This window comes from Syngnathoides biaculeatus, chromosome 17, assembly GCF_019802595.1.
Source record: "Syngnathoides biaculeatus isolate LvHL_M chromosome 17, ASM1980259v1, whole genome shotgun sequence".
Classification (NCBI taxonomy): Eukaryota; Metazoa; Chordata; class Actinopteri; order Syngnathiformes; family Syngnathidae; genus Syngnathoides; species Syngnathoides biaculeatus.
The window spans coordinates 7,988,889-8,014,061 of NC_084656.1; the positions used below are offsets into that span (position 1 = coordinate 7,988,889).

Here is a 25,173-nt window from a genome sequence, read left to right on the forward strand (position 1 = left end):
ACCAGCTGATCCACCATGCCATCCCAATAATTATTCTACATTCAAAAATTAAAACTTGTATGTTCGTTGCACATGGATGAAAATGTATATACCTGTATGTCCCAATCCTGGTTCCCAAAGACTTTTGTTTATCTATATGTGCCTTGCAATTGGCTGGCGACCAGTTCAGAGCGTACCTTGCCACCGGGATAGGCTCCAGTACACCCGCGACCCTAGTGAGGATAAGTTGTAATTAGAGTGGATGGGTTGCTAACTTGAAAGAAAAATGTTTATGAATTGACCAAAGGAAGGTCAAAAGTCTAAAGTGTTACGCTGGTAATGGAGTCGAGGACTATTCTCACTGTAAAACTGATTGTACCAGCGTCTGTGTTTCTGGATGGCTGAGTCTTCCTTCACAAGAAGAGGCTTAGAGATGTACTTTTTATTGTTCCAAATCATCACATCCCGCTCAAACTGGACACAAACAGAGAAATGGAATCAATATTACTCAGATCTGTCTTGTTTGTTCACAGCACATTCAAAATATATGAACGATACTTTCTCCCAGGTCCCGCCTGACAGCTGTAAAAGTCTTATTTTACAAAAAATGTACACCACAAGCTTGATGCAATATTCCAAGCCAGACCAGCGCAAAGTATGGCCACGGGGCACAGCTGGCCCGTCCACATTCTTTGACCGCCCCATACGGTAAACATGAAGTCAAAACGAAAAAAAAGAATGAATGTAGTGCTTTTATTTTATGACATTGGTCTGCAGTATTGTCAATTGGCAACATTTTTCTATGTTTAATGATCTCTCTGGCTGCTGTAGCATCCACCCTCTAACAAAAAAAAAACAGACCAGCAACAGTCCCTCCTTTATGGGGGAGGAATATTTGTTTAAATTTTCTTACTTCACACATATTTTAAAACAATATTAACAAAAACATTATATAGACAGCAATAAACAAAAATAAATAAACCCCATGTCTACCTCCCACATCACACTCCTGAACCCTGGATCTCTTCACACTGCATACAGGACAGAAATATTTAAGTATTGTTAAATAAATTTAGACATGAAAATAAAGATGGGTAACAATGGCTCTAGAGACACCTTAATCTGTTATTGTTCGTCTACGTGTTGCTGTCCCACCGTTTGTGTTCAATTAAAGTGAAGAAAATAAGTATTGGAACACCCTGCTATATTCCAAGTTTTCCCACTTAGAAATCATGGAGGGGGTCTGAAATTTTCATCGCAGGTGCATGTTCACTGTGAGAGAGATAATCTAAAAAGAAAAATCCAGAAATCACAATGTATGATTTTTTAATGATTTAATTGTGTGATACAGCTGCAAATAAGTATTTGAATACCTGAGAAAACCAATGTTATTATTTGGTACAGTAGCATTTTTTTGCAATTACATAGGTCATACTTTTCCTGTAGTTGTTCATCAGGTTTGCACACACTGTAGGAATGGATTTTGGCCCACTCCTCCACACAGATCTTCTTTAAGTTAAACAGGTTTCTGGGCTGTTGCTGAGAAACACAGAGTTTCAGCTGCCTCCAAATATTTTCTATTGGGTTTAGATCTGGAGACTGGCAAGCCTATGCCAGAACCTTGACATGCTTCTTACAGAGCCACTCCTTGGGTTTTCTGGTTGTGTGCTTTGGGTCATTGTCATGTTGAAAGACCCAGCCACAACGCATCTTCAATGCTCTGACTGAGGGAAAGAGGTTGTTCCCCAAAATCTCACAATACATGGCTGCGGTCATCCTCTCCTTATTACAGTACAGTCATCCTGTCCCATGTGCACAAAAACACCCCCAAAGCATGATGCTACCACCCATATGGTTCAAAGTAGGGATGCTGTTCTTGGGATGGAACTCATCATTCATCTTCTTCCAAACACGTTTAGTGGAATTATGACCAAAAAGTTCCATGTTGGTCTCATCTGACCACAAAACTTTCTCCCATGACTCCTTTGTATCATCCAAATGGTCATTGGCAAACTGAAGACGGGCCTTGACATGTGCTGGTTTAAGCAGGGGAACCTCCCGTGCCATGCATGAGTTCAAACCATGATGTCTTAGTGTATTACCAACAGTCACCTTGGAAACGATGGTTCCAGCTCTTTTCAGGTCATTGAGCAAGTCCTGTCGTGTAGTCCTGGACTGATTCCTCACCTTTCTAAGGATCATCGAGACCCCACGAGCTGATATCTTGCATGGGGCTCCACTCTGATTGAGATTGACCTTCATGCTTAGCTTCTTCCATTTTCTAATGATTGCTCCATCAGTGAAACTTTTTTTCACCAAGCTGCTTGGCAATTTCTCAGTAGCCCTTTCCAGCCCTGTGGAGTTGTACAATTTTGTCTCTGGTGTCTTTGGACAGCTCTTTGTTCTTGGGCATGTTACAAGTTTGAGTCTTACTGATTTTATGGGGTGGACAGGTGCCTTTATGCTGCTAACGACCTCACACAGGTGCACTTGATTCAGAATAATACATGGAGTGGAGGTGGACTTTTAAAGGCAGACTAACCGGTCTTTGAAGGTCAGAATTCTAGCTGATAGACAGGTGTTCAAATACTTATTTGCAGCTGGATCACACCAATAAATTGCTCAAAAATCATACATTGTGATTTCTGGATTTTTCTTTTTAGATTCTCTCTCTCACAGTGGACTTGCACCTACGATGAAAATTTCAGACCCCTCCATGATTTCTAAGTGGGAGAACTTGCAATATACCAGGGTGTTCAAATACTTATTTTCTTCACTGTGGTTGTGGCTGAATGCGCAATACCAGAGCCACATACTGTAAATCCTAATCATTGCTTGTTTTGTTATCTTAACGTTCGCCGTCAGCTAGTGGAGTAAATGCTATGTGGTTGCTTCATATAAGGAGATTGTAATTCCCTTTTATTGACAGTATTCTTAAACTGAAAGTGGCACTCAACAACATGAAGCCTGCTTTTTGAGAATATTTACAGTACACGTTAATTCAGACACTGTCAGTATGAAGGGCCTGTATCTCATATTTGCAGACACAAGCCTGAGCAACAAAAAAAAAATTGTTTGAACAACAGCTTGCTTCCTGAAAAATGTGTAAATCAGGTCACTCATATCTCAAGGCACCACGGTAATCTTGGTCTTTTGGGGTAACGTTCTACCTCAAATTGTGAATCATTGACTAATATTTACACAACTAGCACAGAGAAAGCATTATGACTGATATTAGGTTTCAGAGCAAACAGAGTGTAACACTTTGAAAATACTTTAATACTTTATAAACATCTTAAAGTGATCAGCAACATGAGGGAAAATATAAAATATATAATCTAAACTAATTATTAAAATTACATCCATTCAAGAGGGCCTACGTGTTGTTCACTCTTGTATCTTGTGTTCAACAATTATGGCAAGGAAAATATTGATTTAGTTTGTGGTTTTGAGCAAGTAGTTTTTTTTCTTTTTTCTTTTTTTTTTTTTTACCTGAATAGATTCTCCTTTCAAGAGGAATTTGGGCACCAAGGCTGGAATATTTGACTGATAGAAGATTGTATGTGAGACACACTGCAAAAGAGGTTCCACTGGTGTCACACATTGCATGATCACGCCCCTCCCTAAGAAATTGTGGTCAAACTTCAGAAACACCACTCCTGGTCCTACCTGCAACTCATTAAAAAGTTTTCTTTTAATGTTGCATGCCTTTTCATCACTAGATTAAATAGTTACATTCAAATGTACAGAGGTCCATCCATCCATTTTCTTAGCCGCTTATCCTCACGAGGGTTGTGGGAGTGCTGGAGCCTATCCCAGCTGTCAACGGGCAGGAGGCGGGGTACACCCTGAACTGGTTGCCAGCCAATCGCAGGGCACATCCAAACAACCAGCCACACTCACAATCACACCTAGTGGCAATTGAGAGTCTCCAATTAATGTTGCATCTTTTTGGGAGGTGGGAGGAAACCGGAGATGGCCGGACAAACCCAGGCAGGCACGGGGAGAACATTCAAACTCCACAGAGGTGAGGCCAGGATTTGAACCCTAGTCCTTAGACCTCTTAGGCCAATGCTTTACCAGCTGCTCCACCATGCCGCCTGTCAGAGATTTTGGTCTTTTTTTTTTCAATAATATGATCGCAAGACAAACAAAAGAATGTTTAGTTTAATTATTTTTTTAAAAAAATTTTTCATGCTGATCTCTTTTGAGCAAATGCACAGGGATCAGCCATGTGATATCTGGAGCTCCCTGAAGCTCAACTCAACACTGCCACATGCTGATTGTGGCACCATACATACCAGACTCCACTGTCCATTTAAACTGTATCATCAAAATTACAAAACGACATTGTAATTAAACACATTTTCAAACCATCGATTTAGTGAAGAGTTACAGCCTATACTGACTGTATACGCTTTCGACTTTCTTGTACCTGTCTCGCAATAATGTGTAGATCCAACACAGGCCAATGGTGTCCAAATACATAAAGGGAATGTTTCACCAGCATTTGAGAACAATGAGTGTTGGGAATGGACTCTGGTGCCCAATGAGCCTTGAATTAAACAGAGAGAGAGAGAGAGAGAGAGATAACTGAGATACATGTAGATAAATACTTCAAAAATTAATTTATTCAGGGTTTTTTTTAAAAGAGTTCAAAGATGTCTCAACATGTCTGTGATAAACCTCACATTATGCAGTTAAGAAATGTAATGGCCCAAACTTAATGGCCCAACCACCTCCAGAATCAGGTACACACATAAGAATGCTGGGAATGCTAACACAGTAGCTGTGAACATGCAAACCTGCATTTGCTGAGAATAAACATACTTTCCAATCGTGTCGGACAAACTGCCAAGTTTTGTTGTTTGTGTAGCGTAGATCGACTCCGCTGACAATGCCTGGTGTGTGCAAGTGAGTTAGGTGAGACAGGTCTGCTGCATTTTCAGGGATCTCCTGCAAAGTGGCATCGGTATTATGGGTTGTCAGTGTGTAGGTGAACATGTGCAATAAAACTGAAAATGTAAATCTGATTTAGCAAAATGATCTAACTCAGAAAATTAACATTAACCACAGAGTTAGATAAAAACGTGTATTAAATGTAAAATATGAAGTCAGTCAACTCTTTGAAGGCAGCTTCCACCCTTCAATTTCAAATACTGTATATCTTTAATTTAACTTGAAAGGAGAATCTATTCAGGTAAATCCTTCAAGCCTTCTCTAAACAGAGGAGTAGTTTTGTCTGCATAACAGCTGGGCTATGACCAAACTTTATTAATTTATGGTATAGTAGCAGCAGTAGTAAGAGAATATTTTTTGTGTACCATAATATTTCAGTTTCTATGTGTTCCCGTATAAATAATCACTGCTCAAGGCCTTCAGAATCCAAAGTACTGGCATCATCTAGGATAAACACACACAGACTTTTGAAATGGTCTAACCCAGCGTGTGTATCATGGGCTGAAGGAGAATGCCAGAGATTCACGGAACAAATGACCCCACCCCACCCCCAAAAAAGTATTTTACTTAAAAAGAAAAAGCTGGAAAATTGTGCCAATTCAAATGCAGATTTCCAACTCATGTACCGTATTTTACGCACTATAAAGTGCACCGCATTATATGGCGCACCTTCAATGAATGGCCTATTGTAAACTTTTTTTCCATATATAACACGCATCGCATTATAAGGCACACTGCATTATAAGGCGCATAGAATAGACGCTGGGGTTACGTTATGCACCCATTAGATGGAGCTGCACCTAAGGCTCTATCTTGATCCATATATAAGGCGCACCGGATTATAAGTCGCACCGTCGGCTTTTGAGAAAAATAAAGGCTTTTATGTGTGCCTTATAGTGCGGAAAATACGGTACTTCAAATCAAAATCAGTTCAAGTCTCTTGACTACCAATTTAAAGTACAGTCAATTCTTTCAGTAGCATTTGGAAGCAAGTTGCAAGATATAAAGCTGTCAACTTGAGTCAAGGTATTTGACTTGAGTCCCCCCCCCATCTCTGGTTTCAAACTCCAAGCATGACTTTGGTTATGGTATTCTTTGGGTCAGATGAGGATTGTTTCATACTCCAAGCATGGAGGGTCGGGTTAATGCCAACGAGCTTGTCTTTGCTGTCATCTTCTGATCACAGAATTTTATTGCAAACCTTTACTGAGTCCGATTTAAATTCGTAATGGAGCTGTGTGCTATTAACTGTCCTCTTGGTGACTGAGGTCCCAATTGCCTTCAGATCATTTCCTGTTAAGGTACTGTTGTGTTACTTAATTTTTCGTGATCATCCTCACTCAACAAGGTAAGATCTCGAGCACTAGATTGAGGGCAATTAAGTATCATGTGGTTTCTCTTAATTCAAATAAGGGTGTCACCTTCTCATCAAGCCTGTAGTGGATGGATTTGAAACCCATTCCAGTTTTGTGAATCTCAACATTGTCCGTGACATATTTGGAGGGGAAAAGATTGGTAGTTAAGAAATTGATTCCGATATCGAGTGTGCTCACTCTGTATGTCATGATGTTGTTGTTGTTGTTTTTTAACATCAGAAGCACATACCTCAATATGAGCGTTGACAAAATGTTCTGTTCTTCCACGATAGACCCACTCGCCCCTGGTAATCTCATCCTGCTCTGGTACGATCCACTGAGGATCTTCTCCATCACAGTGAAACCAAACCAGGATCTGACCATTAACTTCACAGCTGGGCCAGATATTCACCTTTGCGAACTCTGGCACTTTAAGACAGCATAGATTAAACCCAGTACTATTTCACACCAAAGACTTTCCTGACTTGTGGGACATCTCTCCAATGGTGGCACTTGAGTATCTTATTCAATCACATAGAACACAGAACTGCCTGAGTGACATTATCTTTTTTATATATATTTTTTAAACTAGAATAGTGATTATCCACAACCAACTGATTTGTATCATACCTTTTTCAGCGTATGGTATCCTCTCACATTTGCCATCGTTTCCTCGAAACTGCCATCCGTGGAATGGGCACTCAATACAGTTTCCCACCACACGTCCTCCCACAGCCAGGTTGGCACCCAAGTGTGGACAGTAGGCATCTAACACATAGGCCTTGTCATCTTCACCTCGAAACACTGCGAGCTTTCCACCTAAGAGAAGGAATAGGAGAATAAAGGATAAGTTTTAGGACACCTCGGACTTTGGAAATACTTAAGTGTGAATAGTTGTTTGTCCAAAGTGGCAGTGTGGCAATTCAAGGCCAATTCATACATTATTGTTTGTGCAAGGTGTGAGTTGGTCCTTGTGTCATAAATATCATGATCTGCCGGTGTGCAAAGGTCCGAGCCGACTCGTCGGCAGTTGACTGAGCACAGCCTAATTTTTTTGGGGCGCATGAACTGAATGGATATAAAAGGCACCATGTTTGGGCCAGAGAAAACTGGTGAGACTTCTCCTTATTGATGCTCTCATTTATTCCACCAATGTATTGAACTCTCCCTCCCATCTCCTATTTAAGTTCAGTGGTTGGATATTGTATTTTAGTTTTTTAACAATTACGAATTTTCAGGGGCCTTGCCATTTTCGTGAGTCACATGACCTACGTGTACCGTGCCGCAACAAAGGCTCGATTACATGGGACACCATTTATGCCCAGCGCCAATTTCGCGTATTTATCCTTATCTGGTGAAGAAATAGCAGTCTCGGTTGATCGGGGAGATGGAGGAATACTTCAATACAGATTTAAACCTGTGGCTGTAATTAATGTTGAATATTCTGATGGTTCTTCTGGCGGAATGACATGGAGTCTGACTACTCGGAGACCCATGCGCAACATCAGTGCGTAAACAAAGGTCCCCTTGCAGCTCCGGGCCGGCAGGAGCTGAGGATTCTTCAGACAGGAATGACGCGGAGTCTGATGAGCGAGCTCTGGTAACGGGCCGCAAGCCGAGCTTCCAAGCTGCAGAGGACATTTGCCCCGGACGCGGAAGCTAGGCTAAAAGCCTCCTTTGCCACCGAAGCTTGGCTACATGCCTCCGGCAAAGCACGGCTAAGGGTCTCCGCCGAAGCTCGGCTAAAGGCCTCCGCCAACGCTGAAGGCAGGGCATGAATTCCGGCTGCAGAGGCAGTTAGCCCCGGACTCCGGAGCTCGGCTCAATACCTGCTGCTGGAGCTCCAGAGCTTGCAGCCTGCCTTTGGCCTTGGCGGAGGCCTTTAGCTGAGCTTCGGTGGCGGCAGAGGCCTTTAGCCTAGCTTTGGCGTCCGGGGCTAATGGCCTCCGCCGCCTGAAAACTCGGCTCGCGGCCTGCCGCCGGAACTCAATCGTCTGACGCCGTGTCATTCCCGTCCGAAGAACCAATTGCGGCTGCCGGTCCGGAGCTCTAGGGGGCTTTGTTTGCACACTTATGTCCTGCGCGTATGCCTTCGAGTAGTCAGACTCCGTATCATTCTGCCCGAATAACCGTCCGAATATTCAACATTTACAGCCACAGGTTCAAATCTCTATGGAAGTATTCATCCGTCTTCCCGATAATGCTATTTCTTCATCAGATGAGGATGAATACAAGAAATCGGCACTGGGCATAACGGTTTCCCATGTAATTGAGTGTTTAGAACGGCACAAAACTAGTCAAAACCGCCGGTATAGGTCATGTGACTTGCGGAAATGGCAGCGCCCCTGAAAATTCGTAATTGTCGATAAAAATCTTCTCAAAACACAATTAAATGAGAGAGGATTTAACATCACATTGTCAAAATAGGGTACATATTACATGACCTATTGGATACACTGTTCATGCAAAGCACTGGAATTCTCCTAAGTACTGAACACATGCTAAACACATTGGGGCTTGAGTATAACTGACTATTGATTTGCATTATGACAGAATAGTGAAATAAAAGCAAAATAAAATGGAAATTTCTGCTCTCGGTCTAGTCAGTGGTAACTGGTGTCAAATGTTTGGGCTCCATCACACAGCTCTTTAACACTAATCTCAGGCTCGAAGACAGGGGTTACCCCCACGGTGCTTGCAGGCACAAGGTTGCTTGCGAGTACCACTTAAGGTTCCTGCGAAGCATGTTCTAAAAATACTGCAGGTCGTAAATTGTCATCCATCCATCCATTTTGGGAGCTGCTTATCCTCACAAGGGTTGTGGGACAAACTGTTATTATTATTTGCATTTTAAACTTTAAATCTGACTTGCTTACATTAATGAAATGTTTAAAATAATGTAGTAATTATATATTTGTAAAGTATAAGAAGTACTTTGGAAGTTTGCTGCAAACAGGTCACGTAGCCATTCATACGATCGGTGGTCACGAAGTAGCCCTCAGCCTCAAAAAGGTTGGTGACCCCTGCTCCAAGACATCGGGAAAATTTCTACACCAACATTATGGTAGGATTTGAATCCAGGCTTACGTACCAACCATGGTGACATCTCTGACTTCTCCTCTCTCTAACATGTGAGAATCCAGAACTCGGTACCAGCCATTTGGGTAGACCGGGGGCAGGTCTCCGGTTTTCCTGCGGCGCCGCACATTGTTGGCAGTGCGCGCCTTGGAGTTGCCATACTCCGCGATGTATCCCACATCCTCCGGTGTCTTAAGCAGCTCCATTGGGATGAATAACAGTTTGTACACAGAGACCAACAGAAAAAGGGAAAAACATGCTATGATGCACACTTCAGCGCGCACTGGAACAACTTGCAACATCACATCCCTCCAAGTGGAATAGTTGGTTTCCACTAGTGGGCCCTGGGGTTCTCCAATTTGCGTAAAGAGAAGGGCACATACCGCCAGGCTGGCCAAAGCGGCTACCCACTTGATATAATGATTCTGACTCATGGTGCTGGCTGGCTACCTTCTGATCCTCTCAGACGACACACTTCAAGTGTGAGTACCTAGCAGCAGGGGCAATGCAAATTGTTTTTTTTTTAAATCCGCCCACGGTCTGGAAACACACCTTATGAATTTCCACTGTGAAAGCTATTGGAGAATGTTGGGGGAGTCTTCTCCAGGGGTGTGTGTGTTTATATATCTAGTGTGTGTACAGTGTATATATATATATATACATATATATATATACACGCATAAATACATGCCTGTGTGGGTTTCCTCCCATATCCCAAAAACATACAACCCTTAAACACTCTAAATTGCCCCTAGGTGTGATTGTGAATGTGGGTGTTTGCCTCTATGTGCCCTGCGATTAGCTGGCAACCAGATCAGGGTGTACCCCGCCTCCTGCCCGATGACAGCTGGGAGAAGCGCTAGCAAGGATAAGTGGCTCAGAAAATGGATGTAGTTAACATTATTACTTTAGTTCTAATTAACATTATATGAACTTGTACATTATTCATTATAAATGTGACTGATTAAAAATGCTTGGTTTCGATTGACACAATCAGACTAGTAGCGTTAATGTAAGAAATTGCTCAGGGTGCTGATGTGAGTGCACATTGTTATTTGGTTATATGTGCTCTGCCGTTGCCTGGGAACCAGTTCAGGGTGTTCGCTGCCTCCTGCCCAATGACAGCTGGGATAGGCTCCAGCACTCCTGCGACCCTTCTGAGGATAAGCGGCTAAGAACATGGATGGATGATTTATTATCATGTGCAGAGTCACTGGGAGCCTCTTACTTCATCCACTCTGCAGATTTTAATTACTCACACTGTACATATTTCACACAATGGGCACATTCAGACCTCATTCAGGATCTGCTGGAGGGCTGGCGGGAGGCATGATGATGCGGACGCAGGGCCAGGTGCTGGCACATCTTCCCTGCCTGGTTGTCCTCTGGTTTTGATGCATCATACACCCACCGGTGGAGGAAGGGTAGTGTCAGGCTGGGAAGGACAGTCGGACAAGTGTTCTTGCACTCCAGGATGTTCCCTGGCCCACCTTGCCTTTCCCCTTTTTCTTTTTAAAGTGTTATGGAACAGCCATTTTCGAGTGCAAGTTATCTTGTACAGCACATCGTCCAGTATGGGCATGTTGCGTGGATCCCCTTAAACCTTGGTTGAGGGATTTGGTATTGATGCAAATCTTTTGTCTAATTGTTGACAATCACATTGTTGCTGATCCAGTTCCTGGGTGCAAACACAGGTATTACGTGACCATCCTCCTTGTGTTCATCCAACTGAGCCTTAACAACATTTCTGAGCAATACTGGGACTTTCTGTGGACATACCTTTATAGGTGCCATTAGTGCTGGTCCACCTATTGGGCGGGTTTTGAAAATGCTTTGGGCACTGCAGCCTCAAGAGGGCACCAAAAATTGGGGGAAAATAAAATTAAAAATGGACCTGGTTTGGGGTGGGGGTGGATTCATCTTCATTATTGTTATAAAATTATATGAGACTGAAATTAATACAAAAATGAAATCCAAGGTGAAGGATGTCATTTTGCACTATAAAAAAACCTAACGACAATTCCCCCTGGAAAAAGATGAACAGGACTTCATCAAGGCAGGAATGAACTTGTTTCACACAAACTGCATTATAAATTTAAACTAAAGCACTAAGAAGGCCATGGATGAGGAAAGTTTGTTTCATGGTCAATCAAATCAAAGTGGGAAAAGTGTTGTTTGACAATGAGTCACAGCTCAATCTCTTATGAAAATTTAAGTGAAACGTTTAAAGAGGAAGCCAGAACCGGGACAGAACAAGTGCTGTAAAAATAATGCAAAGTGAAGAACCAAAAGATATCGTACAAGTTGGACAGATAGGATAAAACAATTAAAGACTAACATAAACAGTAGATTAGTAATGGGATATGGAAAAATGACAACATGCCATCATAGTCCCCACAAAATATATTGATCATGTATCATTGCATTGGAATTTGGAGGTGTCACGTCCCATCGGAACGAGAGTAGGACCCAAATGCAGGAACTCTGAAGACGCAAGGTAGTTCAAGAAGAGACACGTTTATTATATGCAGAGGTAGGGGATCGAGCAGGCAGTCCGGTGCAGCAGGAGTCGGTACACGGGAGAACAATCAACGCAGGCAGAAGTATCAAAGGAGTCAGGCTTACAAGGTTGGTCGGAGAACAGACGAAAGTCGGGACACACAGGTTCAATCAGGGATACCGGAGCACACGAATGGGACATGAAGATCATAAGAACTGGCGCCGGCCAGTTGTCATCGCGGTCATATAAATTCCATAGCATAATCAGGCTGCATGAGGCGCAGGTGTGCACCTTCCAATCAGCGCAACCGCGGCCACCCGCCCAGCCCAGGCTGGAGCGGCAGGATCATGACACCCCCCCCCCCCCCCCTTCAAAGGCACGGCTCCCAGACGTGCCTAAATGAAAGAAACAGACAATAATTATTAATACAGGCAGTGGTGGGCGTAAGGGGGTCGGGAGGAGGGCACGCTCCCCCCTGAACCCCAGACTGGTGGCCATCCAGGCCACCAAACACGAGGCGGGTGGACAGGTCAGGAGGACGACCCGAACGCCAAGCACCAGGGTCCCCACGGGGCGATTCGGTCGGACGACCTCTGTGAGGAACCAAACGAAGAAGCAGGCACCAGAACGAGGCAGGCCACTGCTCCGGACGAGAACCTCCCACGCCGTAGTTGCCAAACAACCAGGGATTGGTCGCCACCGAGGCTTGGTCAGTAGGCAGCCGTGGATTGGTCACCAATGAGGCCAAGTCATGAAGTGGCTGGGAGCCATCTGGAGCGAATAGGATGATGGAGAGAAGGACCAGAGCCATGACCGCCACCATTACCATCCCGAAGTCTCTCCAGCTCCGGGGTGGCTCATCAGAACTCCCCAGCTCTTGTCGGACAGCAACGTGAGAAGGCGGCGACGCCATCGCCCCCTCCTGGACAGCAACGTGTGAAGGCGGCGACGCCATCGCCCCCTCCTGGACAGCAACGTGAGAAGGCGGCGACGCCATCGCCCCCTCCTGGACAGCAACGTGAGAAGGCGGCGACCCCATCGCCCCCTCCTGGACAGCAACGTGAGAAGGCGGCGACGCCATCGCCCCCTCCTGGACAGCAACGTGAGAAGGCGGCGACCCCATCGCCCCCTCCTGGACAGCAACGTGAGAAGGCGGCGACCCCATCGCCACCTAATGGACAGCAACGTGAGAAGGCAGCGACCCCATCGCCACCTCCTGGACAGCAACGTGAGAAGGCGGCGACCCCATCACCACCTCCTGGACAGCAACGTGAGAAGGCGGCGACCCCATCGCCACCTCCTGGACAGCAACGTGAGAAGGCGGCGACCCCATCGCCTTCGCCAAGGAGTCAGGCTTACAAGGTTGGTCGGAGAACGGACGAAGGTCAGTACACACAGGTTCAATCAGGGATACCCGGAGCACACGAATGGGACATGAAGATCATAAGAACTGGCGCCGGCCAGTTGTCATCGCGGTCAAATAAATCCGTAGCATAATCAGGCTGCATGAGGCGCAGGTGTGCACCTTCCAATCAGCGCAACCGCGGCCACCCGCCCAGCCCAGGCTGGAGCGGCAGGATCATGACAGGAGCAAAGGAAAAGAAAATGAGAAGTAGCTTATTGAAATCCCAGGCAGCAGATAAGTGGATAAAGACAGCTAAAATAAGATAAACGTTGAAAGAAATTTTAGGTTGGCAGGGTTCAACTTTTTCAATTTTCTAGTACTGGACGTAACAGATTGTTTAGCCTCAAAGCAAACACATTGCAGAAGGCAATGAAGAAGTGGTAAAGAATCAAAGCATTAAGGAAGAGAGAACAAAAAAATGCACAAAAAAATCTACCCCGCTTCCCTCACCCCTTGCTCCTCACCATCCTTCCTCTTCTGCCCCTCCTTTGCAGAAGTGAAAGTGGCAATGGAAAGAAGAGACGGAACGGGTACCATGGTTCTTGTAATGACTCTGAGCAACATGGCAGCGTAAACGGCTGTGGCAGAAGATGACAAACAATGAAAAGGCCACGGTGGACAAACCGATTGACATAGTGAAGACTCCTACAGGTGCCTACTACCATCACTAAAGGCTCTGTCACACCATGACGTTCTGGTCAACGTCCTCTGAACATTTCAATCGTTCTATTTGTCAGCGTTCTCGAACACGGATGACACATGTGGCGTGTGAATAACGTGTGTCTAACGCATGACTTAACGTGTTTCTAACACAAGAAAAGCGTGTCTAACACACGTAAAGTGTGTAACAGCGACCAAATAAGATACGCCTAAAAACCATTAGCGTGTGCAAACGTGTCATTGGGGCGCGACGAGCGATTTGTCAACGTAAGACGAGTGTGTTGAGCGTATGACCAATGGGTGAATGACAGAAAAGCGTTTTGCTGCCGTGGAATTTTTACAGTGGAACCGGCACTAAAACGTTGGAAAGTTCATAGTCACTTCAGCTGTTGTCGTGAGTTAGAACAGTGAGCATCATGCCGCCGAGAAGAAAAAAAGTTAGGGCGCGGACTTCAGCAACTAGCGCGGCTAGTAAGAAAGCTAAGCCTCTTTCATCATGAGCAATGTGTTTGGAGGAAAAACAACAGCAGGAGGAAGAGCACGTCCGCGAAGTAATGCACCATGTGACACCCCCTGGAAACCCTAAACACCTTGCAAACCCCAATGAGGTCCGACAAAGACAAAAGAAGCAGAGAAAGGATTACAGGATCCTGGACCGGGCTGTTGAGGATAGTCTGGTGGAGTTTTTCCGCGAAAACGAACTGCTGCTTTCTGGATCTTCCATAGTAAGTGCTCTCTACTGTAGCTTAATATTAAATGGACCTTGCTTTTACAAAGCATTGGTTTAAATACTCAAATGCATGGAAGTTTGTGAAACGCTCAAATGACGCTCAATGGACATCAAACGAGTTAGTTTCACTTTGGTTACATGGTGTGCGCGCTAGGGGATTGTTCAGTGGGCGTTGACAGGTGTCCAGTGAGTCGTTCAATGCAAAGCAAACGATTAAGTAACAACCAAGTAAAGCTAGAGTTACGACTGACTAACGGTTGGCAAACGCGTGCAGCACTCGGCGAACCTTAGTAAAACGTTCCACGGATGTTCTTGAACGTTCTGCAGCGTTTAAAATTAAAAGTTGATGAACGCTTGTCTTGGTCAGAACTTTTGTGCATGTTCAAAACTTTTTTTCCGCCGACTCCCAGCGATCATTGACGTTCACTGGCGTGGAAATAACGCTACTCTGTGTCACGTCCCATCGGAAACGAGAGTAGGACCCAAATGCAGGAACTCGGAAGACGCAAGGTAGTTCAAGAAGAGACACGTTTATTGTATGCAGGGGTCGGGGATCGAGCAGGCAGTCCGGTGCAGCAGCGGTAGTTGTGACGTCGGGCGAAGAGAACAGATGAGCGGACAGGCAGGAGACGGTACACGGGGAAACAATCAACGCAGGCAGAAGTATCAAGGAGTCAGGCTTACAAGGTTGGTCTGAGAACGGACGAAGGTCGGTACACACAGGATCAATCAGGAATACGAGAGTGCTGGAACGGGACATAAAGCTCAACGAACTGGCGGAGGACCAGTCGTCACCGGGTCCTATATATACAGGGGATGATCAGCCCGCATGAGGCGCAGGTGTGTGCCTCCCAGTTAGCGCAGCCGCGCGGGCACCCGCACAGCTCGTGCTGAAGCGGCAGGATCAAGACAGTACCCCCCCCCCCCCCAAAGGCACGGCTCCCAGACGTGCCTAAACGAAAAAACGGACAATAATTAACACAGGCAGGGGTGGGCGGAAGGGGGTCCGGAGGAGGGCACGCCCCCCCCTGAACCCCAGACTGGTGGCCATCCAGGCCACCAAACACGAGGCGTCCGGGTGGACAGGTCAGGAGGACGACCCGGACGCCAAGCACCAGGGTCCCCACGGGGCGATTCGGGCGGACGACCTCTGTGGGGAACCAAACGGTGAGGCAGGAACCAGAACGAGGCAGGCAACCGCTCTGGATGAGAACCTCCCACGTTGTGGTTGCCAGACGACCAGGGACTGGTCGCCACCGAGGTTTGGTCAGGAAGTGGCTGGGAGCCATCTGGAGCGAATAGGATGATGGAGAGAAGGACCAGAGCAAACCACCCTCCCGTAGTCTCTCCAGCTCCAGGGTGGCTCCACAGAACTCCCCAGCTCCTCCTGGACAGGAACGTGAGAAGGCGGCGCCAGTACCGCCCCCTCCTGGACAGCAACGTAAGAAGGCGGCGCCAGTACCGCCCCCTCCTGGACAGCAACTTGAGAAGGCGGCGCCAGTACCGCCCCCTCCTGGACAGCAACTTGAGAAGGCGGCGCCAGTAACCGCCCCCTCCTGGACAGCAACTTGAGAAGGCGGCGCCAGTAACGCCCCCTCCTAGACAGCAACTTGAGAAGGCGGCGCCAGTACCGCCCCGTCCTGGACAGCACGTGAGAAGGCGGCGCCAGTACCAGCCCCCTCCTGGACAGCAACGTGAGAAGGCGGCGCCAGTACCGCCCCCTCCTGGACAGCAACTTGAGAAGGCGGCGCCAGTACCGCCCCCTGCGACAGCAACTTGAGAAGGCGGCGCCAGTACCGCCCCCTCCTGGACAGCAACTTGAGAAGGCGGCGCCAGTACCGCCCCCTCCTGGACAGCAACGTGAGAAGGCGGCGCCAGTACCGCCCCCTCCTGGACAGCAACTTGAGAAGGCGGCGCCAGTACCGCCCCCTCCTGGACAGCAACTTGAGAAGGCGGCGGCCAGTACCGCCCCCCCTGGACAGCAACTTGAGAAGGCGGCGCCAGTACCGCCCCCTCCTGGACAGCAACTTGAGAAGGCGGCGCCAGTACCGCCCCTCCTGGACAGAACTTGAGAACGGCGCGGCGCCAGTAACGCCCCCTCCTGGACGCAACGTGAGAAGGCGGCGCCAGTACCGCCCCCTCCTGGACAGCAACTGAGAAGGCGGCCGCCAGTACCGCCCCCCCTGGACAGCAACTTGAGAAGGCGGCGCCAGTACCGCCCCTCCTGGACAGCAACTTGAGAAGGCGGCGCCAGTACCGCCCCCTCCTGGACAGCAACGTGAGAAGGCGGCGCCAGTACGCCCCCTCCTGGACAGCAACGTGGAGGAAGGCGCACCAGTACCCGCCCCCTCCTGGACAGCAACGTGAGAAGGCGGCGGCACCGTACCGCCCCCCACTGGACAGGCAACGTCTTGCACGAAGTACCCCCCCCCACCCCCCCCCCCCCCTCCTGGACAGCAACTTGAGAAGGCGGCGCCAGTACCGCCCCCTCCTGGATAGCAACTTGAGAAGGCGGTGCCAGTACCGCCCCCTCCTGGACAGCAACTTGAGAAGGCGGCGCCAGTACCGCCCCCTCCTGGACAGCAACTTGAGAAGGCGGCGCCAGTACCGCCCCCTCCTGGACAGCAACTTGAGAAGGCGGCGCCAGTACCGCCCCCTCCTGGACAGCAACTTGAGAAGGCGGCGCCAGTACCGCCCCCTCCTGGACAGCAACTTGAGAAGGCGGCGCCAGAGTACGCCCCCTCCTGGACAGCAACGTGAGAAGGCAGCGACCCCGTCGCCGCCTCCGGACAGAACGTGAGAAGGCAGCGACCCCGTCGCCGCCTCGTGGACAGGAACGTGAGAAGGCAGCGACCCCGTCGCCGCCTCCTGGACAGGAACCTGAGAAGGCAGCGACCCCGTCGCCGCCTCCTGGACAGGAACCTGAGAAGGCGGCAGCAGCATCACCAACTCCACCTCCTCCTGGACGGGAGCGTGAGGCGGCTGGGGAACTGTCGAACCCCTCGGGACAGGAACGTGAGGGCGTGCCCGTCGCCGACAGAGCAGGAACGGGGAGCGACCACGGGCCGGTCGCCGACAGAGCAGGAACGGGGAGCGTCCGCGGGCCAGTCGCCGACAGAGCAGGAGTGTGGAGCGTCCGCGGGCCGGTCGCCACTGCCACTCCAGAGCACGGACGAGAAGCGGCTGTGGAGACGTCGCCACCTCATGGACAGCAGCGTGAGGCGGCATCGGGTCGGTCCCCACTGCCACGTGAGCTTGCAGTGCATCCGTTGAAACAGCAACATGGGCGTGGCGCGGTGGCGAATCCGTTTCCAGGGCAACGTGAACCTGAGTAGGCGGAGAGTCAGTCGAAACTGACACGTGGGCGTGTCTCGGGAGCGGGTCAGTTCCAACTGCCGCGTGAGCACTGCTCGGAACCGCCAAAACCTCGACGTGGGAATGGCGAGGTGGCGAGTCTGTTCCCACTGTGGCGTGCACTTGGCAAGGGGGCGGGTCGGTTTCCACGGCAACGTGAACTTGAGCAGGCGGAGAGTCAGTCGAAACTGACACGTGGGCGTGTCTCGGAAGCGGGTCAGTTCCAACTGCCACGTGAGCCTGCATCAGCAGCGAGTCCGTCGCCGTTGTGACGTCAGCGTAGCTCGGCTGGTTCGCCAATCCTTCCCGGACCTGGGCCGTGAGAGCCGCCAATTCGGCGCTCTGCCGCTCTATCTCTGCCCACATTTCGCGGTGGAACGCCTCGTGATTTGGCGGCACCTCCTCCCTCTGGGCTGGAAGCTTCGCCACCAGCTGCGGGTCTGCCGGTCTCACCGTTACCGGCGAGGAGTGGGAGGACGGTGTCTTCGTTGCCGCGCAGCGAGAGACACCAGGGAGCGCCCGGCCGGGGCGTCTCCTCTGGCCGCCACGCGGAGGTCCCGGGTAGTTGGCCAAGCGGGTTCCCTCGTACCGATAGGTGTACTTTGATCTACAGGGCGAAGTCGCTCGGGTGCTGGAAACGCGGGGAGGCGGAGCAAACTGACTGGGATGAAAAGCCGGGCAAAGAGATTCAAACTCAAAGTCGTCGGAGTCGTACTCAGGCAGCCGGTCAAACAAATCGTGGTCCTCCTCATATTCCGAAAAGTCAGAGTCCAGAAGAATATGAGGAGCCGGACGGGTCGTGTTCGGGACGTATTCATACCTCGCTGGCGGAGCGTAAGACACGGGAGCAGAGGACATCAGAGAGCCTACCCGGATCGGACAGGCTTGGTCCTCCGGCAGACGGTCTACCTTACGTCGTTCCCGGCGACGCCAGGTCTTTCCTGCTGGGTCCTGTATTGGCCAGTTCGTTCTGTCACGTCCCATCGGAAACGAGAGTAGGACCCAAATGCAGGAACTCGGAAGACGCAAGGTAGTTCAAGAAGAGACACGTTTATTGTATGCAGGGGTCGGGGATCGAGCAGGCAGTCCGGTGCAGCAGCGGTAGTGGTGACGTCGGGCGAAGAGAACAGATGAGCGGACAGGCAGGAGTCGGTACACGGGGAAACAATCAACGCAGGCAGAAGTATCAAGGAGTCAGGCTTACAAGGTTGGTCTGAGAACGGACGAAGGTCGGTACACACAGGATCAATCAGGAATACGAGAGTGCTGGAACGGGACATAAACAACGAACTGGCGGAGGACCAGTCGTCACCGGGTCCTATATATACAGGGGATGATCAGCCCGCATGAGGCGCAGGTGTGTGCCTCCCAATTAGCGCAGCCGCGCGGGCACCCGCACAGCTTGTGCTGAAGCGGCAGGATCATGACACTCTGGGGCTATCCCGGCGACCATGGACGTTTCTTCAAACGCTATAGGACGCTGGCCAGAACGTCATGGTGTGACGGGGCCATAACCCCAGCCAATCGACAGCCCCGCCCACGCTTAAGTTGTCCATTCACTAGGTATGAATGTGACTGTGAATGGTTGTTTGTTTACTCTACACTGTGGCCTGTAACTAACTAGCGACCACTCCAGCGTGTACAATGGATACTGTCAGCCAGAGGTGGGTAGTGATGCGTGGTTTCTTATGTTTGTTTTAGTGAGTCCTGGAAGTCACGGCAGTCAAGATGAGCTTCATCAAGACAACCATCTATCTCTGTGTTCAGCATCCTGGGGGACATATGACCCTTCCGCCAGAGCTACGCCTTAACCTCCTCCCTCCTCTTCCTCTCCTTGCTCGACTCCAACTCCCAGAACATACACCTACTGTATCCTGCTATTATGTGTTGAATCTCCACACGTTGCTGAGGCATGCTACAGGTGCTCTCTGAACCCCCGGTGCACACTGGCCTTGCTGGTGGGTTTCCAGGTCGCCATTGTGCTCCCATTCTACCTCTTGGTCTTCAGAGGCTTGCTGTCTGTCCTGGTTCTAACCACAGAGCAAAAGATTGATTACTTAAGGCCCCAAGACGTCTACACCAACCTCAGTCATATTAGAGCACCACCTCATAACTTTAGTAGTGAAATTCCTGGAAAGGAACCAAAACTGTGTGAGTGCCAGATTGTGTCCCCACTGCTGGGTGAGGAAGCAAATAAAGGTAAAATTGTTAATCATCATAGTTGGAAGGATAGTGTGACATTTGGGAACATTTATTTTGCCCACAGTTGGGCCGGTGTTTGTCCATCTATCCTCACCTCTGACAATAAAAGAGATCATAAAGAGGAATGCATTAGTGGTGCTACCGTCCACCAGAATTTGACGCTCACCTTCGCACTTCCATTGTGATACCATACCGGAACCAGGAGACACACCTTCTTGCTCTCCTCTATCACCTCCATCCATTCCTCCAGCGGCAACAGATCAACTATGGCATTTACATAGTTCAGCAGGTGTGGCGAATAATTCATTGATGCAAAAAGTCAAATTAAAATCGTTTTATCATCCCTCCTCATTTGGGTAGACCAAACTGCCATATAGTACTGAACTGTATATTGAATGTTATTTTGTGCAACTTTGAACTGACATAACAATGGCTACCTGTATTTGAGAACGCACCTTGCTTGCTTATTTTCTTGCAGCATTTACATAAGATATAGATATATAACTATAGCATCTGGTAGATCCAGTTCAACACTGTAATTATATGTATTACTCTGAAGTGTTCCATTGTTGGTGGTGTTGTGACATGCTAAATCCATTCAACAATGTGTATGTCGAAAAATACAGAAAGATAGACATGTAATATGAGTGATGAAACAGTTGAAGTGTCTGCTTTGCAGGATTCTACAGCGCCACAGATTTTCGTGCACACTGTGTTGCTTCCACCTTTGTCCATCAGTCGTATGCTGAAAATATCCTACGTTTATCATGTCTTGCAGTGGGTGAATGGTCATTTTAACCGAGCTAAGCTTCTGAATGTTGGCGTGCAGGAGGATCTCCGACAGGAAGACTGGAGCTGCATCATCATCCATGATGTTGACTTGCTGCCTGAGAATGACCGTAATACCTACACCTGCCACAGTTTCCCACACACTTGACAAATTGACAAGTTTAATTACAGGTAGCTAGCGACACTTAAAAACTGTTTACTATAGCTATTTCCATCCTTTTTTGCAAAGTCTTCCAATCTCTGTCCTTCAAAGTACTACAGTAAAAACATTACAATAACATGAGTGTGATTGCTTATAAGCAAGCACAATATATTATACTCCTGCAGCTTCCCTTTATTTTGGCATAATTTTCAAATAGTTTGGTAATTTTATAGGCATATAAAAGGAATCTATTCATCTCCCTCAAGCCACAATCTGCCAAAACACATCCCATGTGACTCATTAATGTAATCCAAGTTCACATCTTATAACCTTTCCATGGCTGTAAAATATGTACTAAATACAATACTTCCCGGATGTACTGTATCGCTGTGTGAAAGACCCCATTGAAAGTATACACCTATATGGACATGTTTTACACAGAAAAATCACAATATCTTTCATAACATTAACACCAATAACAATAATTCTCCTTTATTCTAAGCAGTGCCATTCGGTGGAATTGGACTTTGTTGTTCATGAACAACTTCCCCCAGTACAACCAATATACTGAAACGTAGTGTCTTTTGTTTTATTTGGGCACTGTGTCCTGCCGTCTGGCACTCAAGCACGTTGTGTTGCACGGCAAAGGTAAAACCGACAGCATCCAATGCCCCACGGCCCATTGCCAGAGGCTAGAAAGATCCAGCAAACAGTGCAGTGCCGTTATTTTCATAACCGGCTTCCCTCCTTTAAAAATCACTAAGTAGGAGCAGAGAGCGTGGTGCTGCTTTGGCTGCTGATGGTGCACCATCCTGTGGCTACAGATGTGCGTTGTCCACTGAATTTGAAAGGGGGGAAACTTGTCCTGCAGTGTAGAGTCATTATGTCGGCTCAGAGCCTGTTTCTATTCATCCCATTGAAAAGTTTAATAATTCAGTGGCTGGAATGGAGCTGTGAGATAAAGTAGGTGGTACGTGAATTTCATTGAGAAGAGGTATGATTTTTATAGCTCTCAGCGACACACCCAGCATCTGCAAGCTAAGAGAGGGGTCTCAGTTCTTGACTATTTTGAATCCAATTTGCACATATTTGGCACAAGTTAAATATATTAGTTTCTGTCCAAATTACAAATACTTGAGTGCCCAGAAGAATAAGTTTTTGTTTGTGCCTTTAGTGCTTTGGCCTCAGATGTATTAATCAAGATTTTATGCTGTGTTATGATGTATCCTGTCTTAACAATGCCCCCTGCCCCGCTTCTCCTTTAGACGATCTTACGCACAGTTTTGGTGGGTGGGGTTGGGGGCGTGGAGAAGATATGGTAGAAAGGTAAAAATGTGCTGTTACATTGTCATTCATGATGTGATCGACTCATACTCACCATCTTTGGCTTTGCTCACTCACCATAGTTTTGTGTTTACAATATTAATTTTAATTTTCTCTGTTTTTTCTTACCACTGCTTTGGCTTTGCGTTGTGTCTCAATCCAATCTTTCCACATGTTTGGAAGAATAAACTGGTTGAGTGGGCCAACTCTCGTTACTGCTTCTCCCCTACTTTACTCTCAGTGGCTTCACTGCTTCCTGTTCGTCGACACAATGACTGCATCACATACGGGGTTATCTTATATTGATGTTGGCTAAAATGAGTACGTTTCTTTCAGCTTGTCTCATTAGAGGTCGCCACAGCGTGACATCTCAGATGAACGCTCATATTTGTTTGGCACAGTTTTTTACGCCGGATGCCCTTTGTGACGCAACCCCACACGGGGAGTGGAGCCCCCAGTAGGATACGAACTCACTACCCCTTGTTTACCAAACCAATACAATTTAGCACAGAAATTCATTTGTCAAAGATGAACATCTGTGTTCAAGCAATCCGATATATGTTTAATGTTAGACTAATTTTGTCTCAAAAGGGGGCCTTGTCTCTTTTTATATGTATAAAATTGAGAAAGTGGCGGCAAGTCTCTTCTCAATCTCATAATGTGAAAGTTACTACAGTTACAAAATACAGTACAGGTGCTAGATTACAGAGGCTATTGTTAAACGTAAAACACTCAAAGAGGAGGGGGGCTTTGCATCTATGTGCACAACCACTGGTGTTCGAACAGCAGGATAATCGACACCCACTGCTCTCCTGATTTAGAGGTTCTTGCAGTCTTGTGCAGACCCTCTTATCTACAGAGGGGCGCTAATGGTAGTCATTGTTGTAGTTTTCTATATCCCACCAGGTGCTAACGTTAGCACAGCAGTTAGCCATCTGCTCGTGACTGTAAACAAACAGCAACTCGCCCACCCCGACGGAGTATTTATTGTTGCTGGTGATTTCCATCAAAGGTTCTGTTCTGTATGTACTGTTCTCCCCAAATTTATCCAGTATATGAAGTGTCCCACCAGAGGAGATTACACCCTGGACCATGTCTAGTCTAACATTCAACATACAGGGCCAGCCCCCTCCCCCCCATCTTTCTGGATCGGATCATGTTTGCGTTTCCCTTACCCCCACATACACCCCCCTACTAAAACAAACATGGCCACAAACAAAGACAATTACAACATGGCCTGAGAATGCACTCACTCAGCTACAGGACTCTTTTTCATGCACTGTTTGGGAATTTTTGGGACACCAGAACCTCCAGGAATAAACATACTGTTCTTTCCTATAACAAAAACTGCATAGGCATTGTAGGTGTCAATAGACAGATCCAACTTGACAGTCAACATAGAACTGCCTGATTAATCTCAGGAGAACAGAACCACCCTTGTGGAGCCAGAGGTGGTAAAAGTACTCATCCTGAACTGATCACAAACCAATCACAGGGCACATATAAACAAATATTTTGCACTCACGTTCACATCTACGGGCAATTTAGTCTTTCATGTTACCTGGAGTACCTGGGAAGAGGTTCCGCAAGAACAGAGAGAATAAGCAAGCATCACACAGGCAGCCCAGGTGGTGTAATGGTATATGCATTGATGTGGACACTAATTTGAGATAAAAGGTGGTGGATAATATGAGGCAGGTAGGTTGTAATCGTCTTGAATGGATCACAATATAGATCTGCACAGAGAAAATCAATCCATCCGTGCATCTATTCCTCCATTCAACTATTCTCTTGCGTTTACTCTCACCGTAGTTGCGGGTTTGGTGAAACAATGTTGAACATCTTGGTTTTGAATAAATGTCGTGGATTTTGGAAATAAATACTCGGAAAGTGAACCCCTGCATTTACTTTTATTGTAATTCGACGTACATTTAACATTAAAATCAAACTATCTTAGTCTTTTATAATACATCATGTCTCTTTTTATATTGGTCAATATTGGAAAAAGTGACAAAAAAGCTGATCAACCTGTTATCTAGAAGGCTGCTATGGATGAAAACAAAAGTTTTCAGTTACAGTGGTTTTACTATTTCACTCCAAATCACAAAGGAACTAAGAGCAAGTGGAACTCTATAGAAAATTTGATTGAACTACAGAGAACAATGAAGATGGAGTTTATTACAAATACGTACAGATAAACATTCGTATAGAAGGCTGAACTGTGGATCTAAGGGTGAAATGAGGATGTGAAGGGAGCGATGGGTGGGGAATTTCTGACTGTTAGTACAGTATTTCCCAATTATGCATCTATTTGTGCTTGCTAATCAGCAAAGTGTACCCAACCAATAAGGTACCGCACCTCATGGTGGACAGTTGGGGGTGGCGGGGGGGGGGTCTAGCTACGAGTCACTCTTCAGGAAAACAGGAAGAAAGAATACGCCTGTCATTGAATTCATCCATTTTCTTTGCTGCTTATCCTCACAAGGGTTGCTGGTGCCTATCCCAGCTATCAACGGGCAGGAGGCAGGGTATACCCTGAACTGATTGGCAACCAATCACAGGGGACAATGAGGCAAACAGCCCCACTCACCATCACACCAAGGGGCAATTTGGAGAGTCCAATTAATGTTGCATGTTTTTGGGATGTGGGAGGAAACCAGAGTGCCCGGAGGAGACCCACACAGACACAGGGGGAAC

General features: G+C 47.4%; 1 protein-coding gene across 1 annotated transcript; it reads right to left on the reverse strand.

Moving 5' to 3' along the window:
• Positions 1 to 291: 291 nt before the first annotated feature.
• On the reverse strand, positions 292 to 9,805 carry zgc:92275 (cholesterol 7-desaturase nvd). The gene is made up of 7 exons (XM_061802028.1): positions 9,385 to 9,805; positions 6,924 to 7,112; positions 6,544 to 6,722; positions 4,810 to 4,935; positions 4,415 to 4,534; positions 3,472 to 3,648; positions 292 to 453 (listed from the first exon to the last, which is right to left on the reverse strand). Exons 1-7 carry the CDS (start codon positions 9,803 to 9,805, stop codon positions 292 to 294), a joined length of 1,374 nt encoding a protein of 457 aa, XP_061658012.1.
• Positions 9,806 to 25,173: the final 15,368 nt, after the last annotated feature.